We start from the raw sequence: 16,636 nt of genomic DNA on the forward strand, positions 1-16,636 counted from the left end.
CTAGCACCCGCGCCGCCCCTCGCCGGAGCTCCATCACGCCGCCGACCCCCTACCTCGCCGTCGCAGCAAGGTCTTCTCCCCGTCGGTAACGACGACTCACAGCCATCGGATCTGCCTCTAATCCAACGGTACAGGTTAGAGCATACCGATTCGGCGAGTTACTCTCGCTGACTAGTGTGACCTCTTGTCAGCTGGCCCGAATCGTTACTGGGCTGGTTTCTCGGTTTCAAATCATTCGGCCCACTAGTTTTCCCGCCTAAGCCCATTTAGCCTTATTTCAAATTAATTTGATTCAGCAAATTTCAATACTGGTCTGTGCTAAAAATTGAATAGTTTCAAATATACAAGTCCAAATCTAGCAAATCAAAATGTTCCAGAAAGCTTATGAATTGATCTAGCTAACCCCACTGGATTCAACCCCATAACTTGTGTAGATTTTGAATAGCAAAAATAACAAAACAGAGACTTTTCAGTATTCAAATAAATCTTAAAAATCAAACAATTTGAATTTTGAAGTGAATCCAATCGCTATAAATCACATTTCACTTGTACTAATTGTTTCTGCAAAGATATGCCATGCTTGCTTTGAATGATCATGGCCTAGTTTAATTAAAGGACTATATAGCTATTTCTAGTCAAAGATATTGTCCAAAACAATTAATAAATCATATGGGAGTTTTTCTCTCATTTAAATCTTGTCACAAACATTTCAAAATGAGATAGAGACTCTGGTCATTTAGGTCTCATATGAATTGTTTGTTGATATTAAATCCTTACCATGTTAGGATTAAATTGTATGAGGTGCTACACCTCATTTAAATCATTTTCTTAAATAATAAGTATGAAGAGGTTGACTTTGGTCAACCTAGGTCATATATTATTAATGAGAGGAAATTATTTCTCTAAGTAATTAAAAGTAACACCTAAGTTAGTATGAGAGGAAATTATTTTCCTAATACTAAGTAAGGAAACCCTAGCATAGTTTTGATAAATGTTAAGTGGTGATGCTAGATCATTTGTGTGAGCCATGAAGGCTAATTAAGAGTACTTAAGTATTGTTTGGTGATTGTATCCTCATATTCGTTTTTAGACGCTAGTACCGGAAACTATCAAGAGGAGGAGGTATTCTACCAAGAGGAAGGAGAAGAGAACTTTGATCACCTCCCCAATCAAGGCAAGCTATTACCAATGCAACTAGACTAATGCAAAGCTCTACAAGAGCAAGGCACCATTACTTTTACTTTATGCTTAATGCTCCTATCCCAAGTGTTTACTTTACAAGCTTTACTAAATTTTGTTTATCAAAGTACTTTTTGATTCATGATTCACTTAGTTTAGTTATGGAGTAGTACAAGAGTATCAAACTTAGCCTAGAGCAAGACAAGTTGCTTAGCACCCCTCATGACTAGTTGCTAGTGCTAAACTAAAATTTGGCTACTCTAGATGGGAACTTGTGAAAACCAACGACTTTGAAAACCTTGGAATGATGAGTCATTCTATTGAAAGATTTTGAAGGTGAATATGACTTGTGAATGACTTGGTGAGACTTACCAAAAACTGATGGTTGGGTTCGGATGCGATACCATTCCAATTCTTAAGTATCCCCATAATACCTGAATCTGGGTAAGGCTTAACTGGAAACTTATGTATTTTAGTATGGGTTCCTTCTGAACAAGCGCCATAGGGGTTATGCCGAGGCTGCCTCCCTCGAAAGTGAAATGACGTGAAATGAGGTGAATGTCCTACCCAAGCCCTGTGCAGTTCCCGGGTTGACCGTTTGTTTTCACCGGTGACCAAGCTCATGGGGAGAGGTGCCTATACTAGAGTATGTAAATGAAAGGTTAGGATTGGTAGCTCGCGTACTGCATACGATAAATCAGGGCCAGTTACCCCTGACGGACTATTGCAATTATTGTGGCACAACTGTACAACCTCTGCAGAGTTAAACCTATTCGAATAGCCGCGTCCGCGGTCATGGACAGTTGGAAAGGCCATACTGTTCCGTCATCAGAACTTTTCTAAAACTATGAATGGTGACTTGTGAATTGAATTGAAAGGTGACTTTGACTTTGAATCACAACTGAGTTGTGAGAATGACACTAATGTTCCCACTTGAGTTAGTTAGCAAATGAAGAGGTTTTGATTTCTAAAGTGCTTATGAAATAAAATTGGCTTTATGCAAATGAAACTAGAGCTTAGCACCCCCTTACTATAGTTGCTAGTTTTTACCTTAGTATTAGTTTGCGAGTACTTTAAAGTACTCATGGCTGTGTCCCTGGCTATTCAAATGGCCAGACTATGAAGACGAGTACCAGAACCCGGAAGAAGGATAGCAGGACGTCTACGACAACTAGGATCACTCCCGACGTCAACGCTTGCTCGTGGAATAAATGGACTACTACTACGTTACTTCGCTTCCGCTATGTGTTATGTAATTGATCAATAGAACTTCTATTATTGTAATGAGACTGGATCATGTGATCCTTTGTTTGTAAGACGATTATGGTATGTAATGAATGATGTGTTGTGATATCAATCTATTATGCCTCGCAAAAACAATATTCCTGGGATTGCGAGGAATGGCATAATAGGCATCTGGACTTAAAAATCCGGGTGTTGACACTTGCCTCCTTTTGTCGTGCTTTATCAATAAAGGTTCATAGAACCTACACACATAAAAGACAAGGAAAAAGGATAAAATATTACTAAATAAAACTACGAGTTGTGCTAATCTCTAATGAAAATGGCTCAATATATACTTGTAATCATGCATTTAGGACATACTCAAAACTAGATAGAGCATGTAACGAGACAAAAAAATGTTTATGTAATGAAAAACATGTTGCTTTTTGGACTCATCACACCTCCACTTCGTCCGATGGTCCTTCCATGATCATCCTCCCCCTAAAGGTTTGTTGCACTTTCTCTTTGAGCTTCCGCCACTTTGTTCTTATTATTTTGGAGCCTTTGTCTGACATTACACGAGAGTGAAAGCGAAATTTGGCAACCACACAAGCTTATGTTGATCTAGAACACACTCCTCAGGGACCACTTTGGAATCCAAGAAATCCCTCCTATCCGTTCTTCTAGTAAGAACAAAGTCAATCTGGCTAGATTGTTGAGCATTGCTAAATATCACTGAGTGAGATCGCCTCTTCGTAAAGAAGGTGTTAGCTACCAACAAGTCGTAGGCAAGCACAAAGTCTTGAATGACTTTGCCCTCCTGGTTTTCCTTGCCATACCCAATGCCTCCACACACAACCTCAAACCCTATGTTAGTTGTACCCACATGACCATTGAGATCTCCTCTAATGAAAAGCTTCTAGTTTGTCAGTACACTTCCAACAACGTCCTCTAAGTCCTCCCAAAACTACCACTTAGCGCTCATGTTGAGCCCTACTTGTGGGGCATAAGCACTAATAACGTTTAGGACAAGATTCCTAACAACTAGCTTGACTAGGATATTCTATCTTCCTGTCTTCGAATGTCCAGTAATCCATTTTGAGGCTCTTCTCTATGAGGATGCCTACGCCGTTCCTAGCGTTGGCTGACCCTGAATGCCAAATCTGAAAACCAGTATTGTCAACATCCCTCGCATGTTGACCTCATCTAGTATCGTGCATGCAAAAAAAATATTTATACACCTCCTGATCACAACAGTCACTAACTCATGTAGTTCACCGGTCAAGGATCCTACATTCTAACTACCCACCTGTAACCTATTTGGCTCAGCTAGCTTCCTTGCTTTTCGCATTCGTCGAGGGAGATGTAAAGGCCCTTGGTCACTTATACTACATCTAGGCGAAGATGTAGCCCACCACTAAGGTGGCGGTGACCCAGCCCTCGCTCATTTATCACCACACCCGAGTTTCCATATGGCGCGTTGCTAAGAGGGTTACTGCCCAACGAATTTATATTGGGTTCCCTATCCATAGGATCTTTCCTATTGTATTTCTATTGGTTCGATGTAATTTGTTTTGTTTGTAGGTGCTTTGTACTTCTTGTGAACTCTTAGAATGGATTTAGCAACTCTGCTTGAGCCCTTCCTACGGTGGGCGTTTGGGTGGTCGCCCTGGAGCTAGCAATTCCGAAAGAAGGAAAATGTTAAGCGGCTGACGTCACCGAGAAAGAATGCCTAGACTAGAGAGTAAACCACGCGGAGAGAAGACTCCAAAACCCAAATCCAGGAGCACGTCGCCCTCCTTTCTCTCGCCGTAGCCTCCACTCCAGTTGAAGTCGTCGCCGCGCCGCGCCGCCGTCCTACCTCGTCGTCGGCGCCCGCGCCACCAGAACCCCAAGCCCCTTGCCCTAGCTTCCACAAAGGGGGCCGACCGGAGCGGAGATGTCGTCGTGGCTGCGCAGCGCGGTGAGCCGGGCCGGTCGCAGCGGCGTCGCGCGCGCCGTCAAAGGGTACGCCGACGCAGTCGCGCACCATGCCGGCCAGGCCGTCTCCGATATCCTCCACGACCGCGGGGTGAGCTCACGGACCCTCCCTCCCCCCTCTTCCTCACCCTTCCTTCCCCGCCAGCATCCTATTCGGTCTCCCCGAATGAGCCGCCGAATCCAAATTCGGCTCCTTCTGGCGGCGTGGAGCAAGTGTCGGGGCTTTCCGAGGGGCTAATTCGTTGCGCCCGCACGCCAATGCGAAGACCGCGGTGCGCTAGTTTATGAATCGGAGCTTTAATTTGTGCCATGCGACCACTGCGGTCAGTGCCCTAGCTTGTGTATGCCCTAGAGCATTCATGGTTCCTGAGTGGCATTTTGTACTCAGAGCAAGGCCATGGACTTGTGATGTGTGTGGCTTGAGAAACAGGATGGTGATGGATCATAGCTGCGAATCTAACAAGTTTTGGCTTGGGGAATGGAACTGTGTAGTCCAACTTCGTGCCTCATGGGTATATAGCTAGTAGGAAGTGAGGGATGATGGGGAATGTGGATTAGTTCATCATGGTATCTCACGAGTCATGATGGATCAGTTCATCAAAATAGAACTCTACTGATCTATTTGTGTTTTCTAGCTTTGATTTGATCACTGTGGCAGATTGAATACAAGTAAAAGGAATGGGGTCTGCACTTTAAGGCTTGATGGGGAATGTGGATTAGTTTCCGATTAGATTTGAGGCTTGATGGGGAATGTGGATTAGTTTCAGATTAGATTTGAGGCTTGATGGGGAATGTGGATTAGTTTCAGATTAGATTTGCATATTGTAAGGTTCATGCAAATATGTTTGCTTAGCTTACAAATAAAGATACTTCGGTATTAGAATGTGCAGTATAGACTGACTGCTATTGCTGCATGTTCATCTGCCTCCTTTCTTAAGACGTTCCGGTTACTGTGTAATTCACAGGGTACACAGAGCTTCAAAAGTTTCAAGAAAACAGTAATGCGCTTGGAAGAGGCAGCAGTTTCATGTCATGGGACTGAAAGAGTTGAACTGTTAAGGCGTTGGTTGGGAGTACTACAAGACATTGAGGCTGAACTTGCCGGATCAGATTTGAAGGATGCTGAAGATCATGATTCTGCTGGTGAAATAGATGCTTTAAAACCACCATTGGTGAGTTAGTCTTTTCCATTTTCATGTTTGTTTGTTTTGCCTAGTTATTTTGAGAAGAAGCTGATGTTAGTCAAGTTCTCTTATCTTCATTTGTACATACCTTTGTTATATTTTAAATTCCCTGAGTTCATATAATTATATTTTAAACTGAACTGTCGCGAGCAGGCTTTGTTTTATGATCCTGATATTGAAGGAGCACCTATGAACTTCCGTGATGTGTTCCTGTACAGCCAGGCACTTGAAGATATTACACAATCCATGGTGAGTGGACCCTTCCATCCTGCTCTGTCCACACAATTACTAGTTAATAATATGTCTGAGCTATATATATATATATATATTTTTTTTTGAAACCAGTCCACACGTTCAATTGTAGAATGCTACTGTTAGTTCTTACTCAGCCTCACGCTATACACTACTAATTTTTTTATGCAAACAGATTCTTGAAGCTCCATCTGAGGAAGAAGTTTCACTTCTCTTGGAAATTTTTGGGTCAGTTGCTTCTGAAATAGCCTGCTTATATATTTTCTGTCATCTGTTATTTTTTCAACGTAGTTAAAATTGTCCCAGCCAACAGAGTTTATTTATCAATATTATTACTCCCTCCGATCCATATTAGGTGCTAATAATATAGGTGTATCTAGACATATTTTAGTTTTAGGTACATCCATGCTGGTGGCAAGTAATATGAATCAGAGGAAGTAATTGAATTCCTAATACAAAGTTCAGGACTATTACTATACTTCACTCAGCTTTGGGGTTTGGGCTATACTATATCAAACTCAAGTATGGAATAGTTAGAGCTTGTAACAAAGAATGAAAAAGAAGTTTCACATAATGCACCCTGTAGCAAGTCCTTGCTTTCGCTGAACAGCATTTCCATTGCCTTGTGTTGTTTAGATTTGTACTATCTGTATGGTGTAGGAGTGTAAACTGATAGCTCGCCACCTCTTTTATTGAATTGTAATAAGCTAGTGACTGGAAGTTTATTTTCGTCTTCTATTCCAAGTTCACAATTGGGTTTACCATTTAAATGTAGCATTACACATTCCTTATGTCATGTTACTAGCTTTTTGCTGACACTTAGACACTCTTAACTGTTATTTAGTAAACATATTCAATACTAGTTTATTGAGATCATAGTTTTTCTGGGCACACAGATCCTTATTTACTCTTCTCTCAGGTACTTCACAGTTGACACTTCACACATAACCTTATTTACTCTTCTGTCATCAGTGAAACGTTTTATAATTTACTAATTTGCAACTAATATTGTGTTTTGCAGCCTGTGTCTCACTGGTGGGAAAGAAGTCAACAAGGCAATCGTGAACAGTGTGCAAGATCTGGCCAATGCCTTCTCAAATTACAAAGATGAAGTCCTGGTAAGTTCCCTATTGCCTTTAATCGCATATGTTTTATCAAAACCTTAACCGATTTTAGGTGATGTCTGTTAGAGATTGCTCAGCATAATATAATGGTACACGGTTCTCTGTTACTCATGTTGTTCGTACATGTCGTTACCATGAGTGTCTCATAAAGAGAACTTTAGTCTAATTGGTTAGAGCAAATAGATGAAGTTTTTTCCTTATGAACTGGGCCTTTGGATCTATCCCCATCTTCTACCTTTTTACTCTTGAAGTGGTTGAAAATTTTGAATTGACTGCCCACTAGCAGTATTTTCTTCTTTCAAACAGCAGCCTAATTTTATCTCAGAACTAACCGAGTTCAAGTGTTGCTTACTATCATACCAGACATGACTACAGGCGCATTCCCTTCGGTAATTCTTGTGGATACTTTAAATTAAATGTGTTTTTCATGAAGACACTTAGGTGAACCTATAGTAACATGTTAGATCTTTTTGATTGGGCTCCAGACTCTGAACTGTCCTTAACGTTGCTCCAAGAATTAACACTAGGGAATTGCTTATGTGGTGTCTGTTTTTTTAGAACACTGCAGAAAAATAAGAAACAGTTCTTAAGCAAGAACAGACAACTTCTTGCTACCAATTTTTATTTTTGGAAGCATTTTCTAAGTTCAAAAATGACTGATGCACCCATTACTTAGCTCTGTAGATGGGTGTGTCTAACTTCGATAATTCATTGTATCTGTGTGAACAGGTGAAGCGTGAAGAATTACTTGAATATACACGGAATGTTATTTCAGGACTAAAGAGAAATGCTGATATTATGAGGTGAATTATTACTTAATCTCCTAATTACCTATCTCGTATTCAGAGTAGCAACCTCCAGAAACTGCAATCTGTTCTGAATAGTCAGACATTTTAGCTTGTAGCTTAATTTATGCAGAGCATAAAAAATTGTCAACTGGTGTTTGCACTTCTACTTTCTGAATTAATAACACCTCAAGTACAAACTGAACTCATGTGAAGTCCTCTACAGAATTTTTAAAATATTAAATATTGCAGATCAGTATTACAAATACCACGTGCGTTCCTGCAACCTAAAGGTCCCATAATACTGTGGTGCTTTTATTTACGGTTTCAAGCTAGATTAGCTTCTTACTGTGCACCTTGTATTAAATTTCAGGATAGATGCTGAAACCCTTGAGTTGTGGAGAGAACTAGAAGGGAAGGAGAACTCACGGTCTCAATCAACTGAAAATCAAGATAAAGCATCAGAGAAGATTGCTGTTGCCAATATTGAGGTATTACATAGTCATATATACTATGACTTTGTGCTTGCCTCCCTTCTTATTTTATCATAGTTTGTTGCCTAGTGTCTAGTACTTGGCGGCTAGATGTGCCAAGGGGTTCGGCATTGATAATTTCTCTATCTGGGTTGTGAATTTATTTATATCTGTTCTGCCAATGGCTTCAGAATCGATTAGTTCAAAATTTCAAACTGCAAATATTTCATAGAAGTTTCTAAATGTTTATTTGCCTCCATAAAAATCTATGTCCCTGTGCCGCTCTCTCAAAAACATGCTGTATTTGATTTTTGACATATACATGGTCAGTGGACATGGTCTCCCATATGTAAGCTGCCAATCATATTTACTTATTTCATAATAATGTGTTTGCATAAAATAATATGTAATGAAATACATTTTTGATAACTAATTTAATGGTATCATCACACAAAAGAGGTATCAGTACCATCCTGCGATAAGAGGTATCATCTCAGAGCATCAGTCTAAATAGCTATTATGGTCAAAGTTAGAAAAGTTTGACTTCATGCATCCAAAACATTTATTTCACAAAGGAGGGGCTAGTTTTTTTTGTCTGACTAGAGAGATGCGCTGTCTGAATTAACTCTGTATTGATTACAACCATTCGTTTATTCCCTCCTTACTGTACATGGATATGAATTACTTTATTCCTGACCAATAATTTTTGAACTTTTTTGTGGATATTTTTCATCTTGTTCTGAAGGTGTTTCTTTTCAATGCTCATAAGGAAGGTAACACTGATTTTGTTTTTTTCCCAGGCTTTGAAAGAGGCACTTACAGAAGTCCGCTTTTGCTCTAGAGTGGAAGAACTTCTACTGAAGAAGAAGTCGATTGCTCCTGGGGACTCCATGGAGATTCATTCTCAGAAGGCATGCACATGTTTTATGTTTATAACCTTTTTTGATGTTGAGTTATGGAGCCTTACATTCCTTGCAATGTTAAGGAGTTCATACTTTTCATGGGATAGTCGCCAGACTTACAAAAGAATGACAATATAGTTCCACCACGAGAAAGGTTAGCAAGTAGGATTTGTATAGCTCAAACTGGTGTGCTATTTACCTTGTGGTGACTGGGGGTTACCATGTTTGCTTTTCAGCTAAATATAAAATATATATATCATGGGCTCTTAGACCTACAAATATGTGGTCCTGTCGGTTGCTCACCATCTTCACTAAATCTTGCAGGTCGACAAGCTTAAGGTCCTGGCAGACTCCCTTGCTAGTTCATCCTCCAAAGCAGAACAGCAGATTATGGACCACAGGTTTTGTTTCTGAGAATATTTTGTTTTATAGTTTCTTGGAAATATTTTTGATATGAAAGACATTTGCTGTGTTAATTATCCATTCTCATCTGTATAGCATGTATGCAGGTTTATGCTTTTCTTGTTCATTGTTGCCAGAAATTCTTGGTCTTCTATCATGTCTAACTTCGTTCTCATGCCAGGCGTCAGAAAGAAGATGCTCTGAACTTTCGTGTGAAAAAAGAGAATGAAGTGAATGCAGCTGAGAAGGTAAGTTTGCTAGATTGAATGTGAACTGAAATACATCGGTGCATATTTGGGACTTCAATTTCATGAATTGATTGAAACATGCACCCATTTGTTTGTTCAAAAAAAAATGCAGCCATTTGAAACCAATCTCATTTGGATTCCATAGGGAACTCCAGATCTAATGGCCTCGATGTTTGCTTTCCTCTGTAATCAACTGCCAACTACCTTGACTTATATCCAGTAACTGTGTCTGTAATCTCTATATTTATATCGTAGCTTCTTATTTCCTAGAACTTGCATGCTATGAAGTAATTTATGCATGTTTAGTATGGTCCCGCAGAACATGCACCTTTAGTTGCACATAATTTCATGTTTGCATGTATATCCAGATATGCTAGTATGCTACAAAAATATGTTGATGGTTAAGTGCTTCTATATGTCTTCCACCCTGCTTATTCTGTATAAGTGTGGCATCCTTAATGTTATTTTCTTTCTATGTCCTGATAAAGGGATTGCTTTCTGAGATTACTGAATTGGAGAAGCAAAGAGATGAACTTGAGGCTCAGTTGAAAAAGGTACCTTCTCTCCTCTTGATGTAGGTTCCTAAAATATATATCTTGATGGAGCTTTGCATATTTTAGTTACACACACACCTTATTTGCCCAAATCTCAGTTTCAGATCTTATACATATATGATGGTATGGTGACAAGTTGCTTGAACTTATTTCAACTAACTTTTCTATTGATCTGATTATAATGCTTTGTTAGTAAGGTTAAACTGTAAAAATGAAGTAATGTGGCCTGAGACTTCTCTTTCAGTACAACTAGAGTGTGCACGATGCAAGAGAGTAAGGCTGTGTATCTGACCGGTTATACAAAATAATTGATTTTGTGCCAAAAACAATTAGATATTTATCTGGTTGCCATCTGAGTTACTGATGTGAAAAGAGAGAACTGCTAGGGTGTCGAGATTTCCGTACATCATAATTGAAATAGGAGATTCAGTTAATATCCATCATTAGTATCTTCAGAATATTCTTTGAATTATGTTCTCTTATGAAGGCATTTCTCATTGGCAGGTCAATATATCAATAAAGGCTGCTTCTGTGCGGCTCAAGACAACCAGGGAAGAGAGGGACCAATTTGATGAGGCAAACAGCCAAATTATATTTAGTTTAAAAACGAAGGTGCTGATACTTTCCTGTTTGTGATGGATTCAGTTTTATTGAGGAGCTACTTTCAACAACAATCTCTTTGTCATACTGTTACCCGTCTTTAATTTTGTTTTAACATAGTTGTTGCTCAAGATGGTGCTTGATAAGTTTTCTTTCCACATCAACTCAGGAAGACGACCTCTCGAAATCCATCACCTTATGTAATGTTGAAGCCAATGTAGTCAAAACCTGGATCGATTTCCTTGAGAACACCTGGCAGTTCCAGTCCTCATACAATGAACAGAAGGAAAAGAAAACAAGGTATGAAGCGCTTGTTGCTGTACCCTGAGTGCTCCTTCTATTTGATGCTTCTCCTTCTCATGTAAAGTTTCTAATTTGAAAAGTGTTCCAATATTTAAACTATTGTGCATGAAATTGGTCAACGGCCTATTTTTACCCTTTTTTGTAATGTAATATGTGGTGGACTTTGCAGTGATGAGTTGGAGAGATGTGTGAGTGATTTTCTGAAGTTACCCTTTTGTAATATAATATGTTATGGACTTTGCAGTGTTGAGTTGGAGAGATGTGTGAGTGATTTTCTGAAGTTGACCAAACATCACCTTTCAACCTTCAAGGTAAGTCTTGCGATTCACCATAGCATCCATGCACTTGGATATTACGTCTCCATGTTGTTCTGTATCATCTGCAAATTTTGTATTTATCAGGAAGTCCTAAGCCCGTCGATTGAGAGTATCCAAACATATGTGGATAATTTGGCAGTCTTGAACTCAAGGTACTGCAGTCTCTTCCTATTCTGTATTTCTCACACTGGAGGTGTCCATGTGGTATCATAGTTATAGTTGAATTTATCTTGTAGGGAAGAGACAAGAGAACATAAAGATGATGAATCATCAGAGAAGACAAACCCACTTAAATCCCTTGAGGAGGAATATTTGGAAACTGAAAAGAAGGTTTGACTCCTTAACTTGGCTTGAGCTTGGTTTTGCAAATTTTAACTGCATTTTTTCTTTTACCGGTTGATTTCCTTCACGTGTTTTCACATCTCTTTTACGCAACGTTATTGGACATAATTGCAGCAGCCTCCAAAGTGATAGGGTCATTTGTTATACTAATGCTTCCATATTTGTGTTTAGTTTTACAACTTTGATATCTGTTCAGCTTTTCATAGGAAAAAAAGATGTAAATGGCTGATAGTAACAATTTTTTCAGATCATAATTGCTTTCAGCATCGCTGATCACATAAAGAAGCTGTTCTATTCTGAGCATGGGGCTAATTCTAGGTATTGTCGGCTGTTCTCTCCTTGATGATTTATTTCTAATTTGGCATCCACGTGGTCTTACTCCGTGGAAATTGAACTCTGAACTTGACATATTTATTCAGGAGAGATGACCCAGAGGTCAAGAAGCTAATTGATGAGATCGAGAAACTGAGGGAAGCATTTGAATCTATAGAAAGGCCAACACTAAGTGTAGAAGACCACAAATCAAGGCCACTACCTGAGGAAAGATCTGACTTGAGCCCTTCGCCTATCCAAGCACCTGTTACCCCTAGAGCCGCACATGTCGATTCCCCCAAATCGCCCTTGAAGGCCGAGCAGCAGGTGCATTCTGATGCTGAACTTGCAGACCTGGGTGCAGGTTTCGGGAAGGATGACAAAGATTACTCTGGTGAGGAGATCAGCGGGTGGGAGTTTGATGAGCTCGAAGAGGACTGAGCGCCGACTCATCATCCGAATCGAGCATCTGCACTAACATGTATTTCTTCAGTTCCGACATGCCACAGAAATGTGTAGCGTCGGATGTATATAGCGGTGTCTGTTCGATTGCATCTTCACGTTGTCTGCAGGTATGCAGATTGTGCGACTGACCTGTAACCTTGGCAAGACAGTTGCTATTTGTTTGTTCTTGCCATGATGATGTCGCAGTTTACATGTGTACTGATTACTGAACAACACCGTTGTAAGACTTACAAGTTTGGACTTTTAAAAAAAAACAATACAGACATTTTGATTAAGGTGTTGATTAAAAGCTGCACTCCTTTCTTGCTGGCGAACTCATCCACCTCCTTGAAAGGCGTTCAGTTGAAGGTGTATTGTTTCCCTATTAGCTGTTTTTGTAGATGTCATCATGGTCTCTAAAATGCAGCCTTGTCAATTAAATTTAATCTTAAAAACTTTGGCAATAAATTTTACTGTGATATATAAATAAAATATCAGTCTAAGAACAAATTTGCACATACAATTCAAAGCGACCAATCTAAATATTTTAAAATCATACTATGGTTACTGTTTTGAAAATTTTATACGGCCGTACGTCTAAAACGCCATCTTTTAGTGGAGCGGAGGGGAAGCTAGCTCTAAATTCGCCTCATTTTGTTTTTCTGTGTTATATGAACTGTTTATGTAACCCTTGTTATGACAAAAGCATCTAAAGTTTATTTATGGTTAGTTTATATGAAGTGCAACAAAACTTCAGAAAGAAACGTTCATGCTCAGTAATCAATGTGCATGTTTCAATCTCGTTGTATTATTATACATTACACTATCCAAAGCAATGGGCCCTTCTGGGTAAAGCCATTACTTTATATTGTCATTCAACGTTTAGATTTTCTCCCGAAAGCAACCTCAAGTGGAACACCATGTGAGAATTCTTTGCTGCTGAGGGAGAAAAGAATTCACATGCCGTAGAAGTACATCTTCAGGAAAGTAATTGTGTGAAGCACGGCATGTAAGACCGCATAGCGCAGTGGATTAGCGCGTCTGACTTCGGATCAGAAGGTCGTGGGTTCGACTCCCACTGTGGTCGCAATTTTTGTTTTTGTTTTTCCACACTCATTTGTCATGACCTGCATTTATTTTTTATAACAAAAAATGTGTCGCAATTTTTTTGCTTTTGTTTTTTTTCACACTCATTTGTCACTACCTATTCTGCATTCATTTGTTTTTGTTTTTCACACTCATTTGTCATGACCTGCATTTATTTTTTATAACCAAAAATGTGTCACAATTTTTGTTTTTGTTTTTTTTTTCACACTCATTTGTCACTACCTACTCTGCATTCATTTGTTATAACAAAAAATATGCTATTTCATCAAGTTGCCGCTATTTTTCACATTTAGTTATCATGTCTTTTTTTTTTCACGTTTAGTTGTCGCATATCCAATTTCACGTTCAGTTGTCATGTCTTCGGATCAGAAGGTCTCTTTTTTCATATTTTTAATCTAAAATAAAACATGGAACATTAACAACCATATGGTGGTTTCCATCTTTTGCGTTGGGCCGTTGGGACTGAACCCCAACCCAAACATACAAACAAAACGAGATAGCCAATTTCATATCTACGGTCTGATCCAACCAAACCAAAACCGGCACTTTTTATTTTTCAAAACGGGTCGGGCTGGAGATGCCTTTAGGCCTAGTTGTAGTAGATGAACTGGCACATGGCAAAACACTTGTAATTAATCACTGTAGACTAGAGCGTACTTGTGGCTGTCGGTCGGGTACCTTTGCTCGATGCATCGATGTGGAAGCTACAGCTTATTTCTGCTGAACCAACAAAAGTGAAGAGGGAGCATCCCCCCTCCTCTCTCTCGCCCTGCTACAGTAGCTGAGAGGCTTTTCTTCACCGCCGGGCCGCTCCGATGTCCTCTCCACCGGAATAGCCGGCCGGAGTAGGGAAGGAGCAAGCGCCGGAGTACATAGCGGTAGTGGTAGGTCTAGGTCTTGGTCCTTTATGGCGCTTGGCGTCTATGCCGGGAGGGAGGCGATGGATCTTCTCAGTCAGATCTGGAGCCGCACCATCTTCTTCCCCTACTTCAAGGTGCTCCGGTGGTCGGAGCCGGTGTTGAGGAGGTGGAAGGGAGAGGAGATCTCCATAAATAAGGATGATTCGGCGGGATCTGGTGGTCAAGGCTGGAACTGCAAGCTTCCCCCCCTGATCTGTCATGGTGGCGTGATTGGGGAGGGGGCGCAGCTCTTCGTCGGCTGGCCACTAGATCTGCATCAGGGGAGCGGCGATGCTTCTCACCGGAGGTTCTCTACGGCGCCACTGTCGCCGTTCTATATGGCCGAAGGGCGGCTCCTCCAACCTCAAGTGATGGCTCTCGGCCGCCACTTCCAGGTCTTCTTCTGGAGGTTTCATACGGCGCCTCTGTCGCCGTTCATCCTAGCCGAAGGGCGGCCCCTTCAGCCTCGAGCGACGGCGCACGACCGTCACCTCCAGGCCTCGAGGTTATCTAGCTTTGTCGTGGTTAGCTCCCACCTCCATGCCCCAAGTGGTCTCGTCCCCGGCGGCATGCAGGTTGACCACGGCGAGCTCTGCAGTGGTGGAGATGGAGCTGGACCGGATTGCTTTTCCTGTTTCGTTCACAGGGTCCTTTGTGCAAATTGTGAGGGTCAGTTTGTAATTTCTAGTTTTCCTTTGACCCTTTCTGTAATTTGTACTGCCACTGCTTTGACTGCAATGAAGCTCTAGGCCCTTCGAGGCCTCCCCTGTTCAAAAAAAAAAAAAAACAAAAGTGAAGAGAGTCACTCTGTGCTCACACTTGCTCAGTGCATCACACCGCTGGATGGTCGACACGCAGGGGCTGTGGCATTCCTGAAGTAGCCACCGTGCCGAAAATGGATCTCCTACCTATTTACGAGAAACGAGCAACAGGGATGGCACGGGGTGTCCCTAGCTTCCCTCTCCACTTCAGTACGGGCCAAGCACGGAGTCGGAGACTTGGAAAAGTGGGTGTAGGTAGCCACACGCTTGTACTTGCACGCGGCATCGACGAAAGAGAAGAAGCATCATGCATGCCATCGTTTCATTCCTGAGACTGAGATGACAAGAAAAACACGACGGCAATTAACTACGTACAGTACAAGCATTTAATCCAACACAAGGAGTCGAGCAAGGTATATCTCCACTGTTCAAGACTACCTTCTACGCTTATCTAATTCTTCTCATTCTAAGTATAAAAGGTTAATTGCAAATATCGAAAGAACAAGTTTAATTTGCACTGCAAAAGTCTTGCATGTCGACCATATAGTGTATTCCAACTATAAATCCAAAAACGTTCACCTTAGAGCATCTTCAGCCGTTGGCGCTTCCCCACGGTCAAATCCGACGTTAAATAGCGACAGATTGGACGGAACTTTGGCCGCCGAATTTAGTTTGACTTTAGTTTCACAAATAAATTCACAGTTAGGCGAATTTGACAAATTTTAGCCAATATTTAGCTTATTTTTACAAATAAACGTTACAGTTCAACAAAGCAAGCAAATAATTTAAGAAGTTTTGAAACAAATCAGATGGAAACTAGTTGATGTTGCCCCGAATCCTCCATATGTGCTCCACCAGAACATCCTGCAACTGTTGATGCATTGTGGAGTCTTGAATCTCCTGAAGTACAGCGATGAACGAAGCCCACGATGCCGACACCTGGTGATTAGGCTGTGCAAGAGGACCCTCTCTGTCATATGGTGCAGCTTGCTCGCTCAGAGGAACTGGATACTTTCGCTCATTCTCAATAATCATGTTGTATAAGCACACACAATAGTTCATCACCTCCCACATCTGATCTTGGGACCAAGTCATAGCTGGGAACCGGACTACAACAAATCTCTGCTGGAGGACACCAAATGCACGCTCGACGTCCTTTCGGCAACCTTCTTGTTCCTTGATAAACTCCGCCTCCTCCGGGAGGACGGGGCTTGAGATAATAGTCTTCACAAGTATTGCCCACT

General features: G+C 40.9%; 1 protein-coding gene and 1 non-coding gene across 2 annotated transcripts; both read left to right on the plus strand.

Moving 5' to 3' along the window:
• Positions 1-4,327: 4,327 nt before the first annotated feature.
• On the plus strand, positions 4,328-12,927 carry LOC124708018. Its single transcript, XM_047239708.1, has 18 exons — positions 4,328-4,474; positions 5,349-5,555; positions 5,721-5,816; positions 5,995-6,047; positions 6,841-6,937; positions 7,673-7,746; positions 8,102-8,219; positions 9,002-9,112; positions 9,428-9,504; positions 9,687-9,753; positions 10,242-10,307; positions 10,812-10,919; positions 11,077-11,207; positions 11,455-11,521; positions 11,612-11,679; positions 11,764-11,857; positions 12,117-12,187; positions 12,289-12,927. The coding sequence occupies exons 1-18, from the start codon at positions 4,343-4,345 to the stop codon at positions 12,620-12,622; spliced, it is 1,971 nt and encodes a 656-aa protein (XP_047095664.1). The 5' UTR covers positions 4,328-4,342; the 3' UTR covers positions 12,623-12,927.
• A 711-nt stretch (positions 12,928-13,638) lies between these two features.
• TRNAR-UCG lies at positions 13,639-13,712 on the plus strand. Its single transcript has one exon. It is a non-coding gene; the product is annotated as a tRNA-Arg (tRNA).
• Positions 13,713-16,636: the final 2,924 nt, after the last annotated feature.

This window comes from Lolium rigidum, chromosome 4, assembly GCF_022539505.1.
Source record: "Lolium rigidum isolate FL_2022 chromosome 4, APGP_CSIRO_Lrig_0.1, whole genome shotgun sequence".
Taxonomy (NCBI): domain Eukaryota; kingdom Viridiplantae; phylum Streptophyta; class Magnoliopsida; order Poales; family Poaceae; genus Lolium; species Lolium rigidum.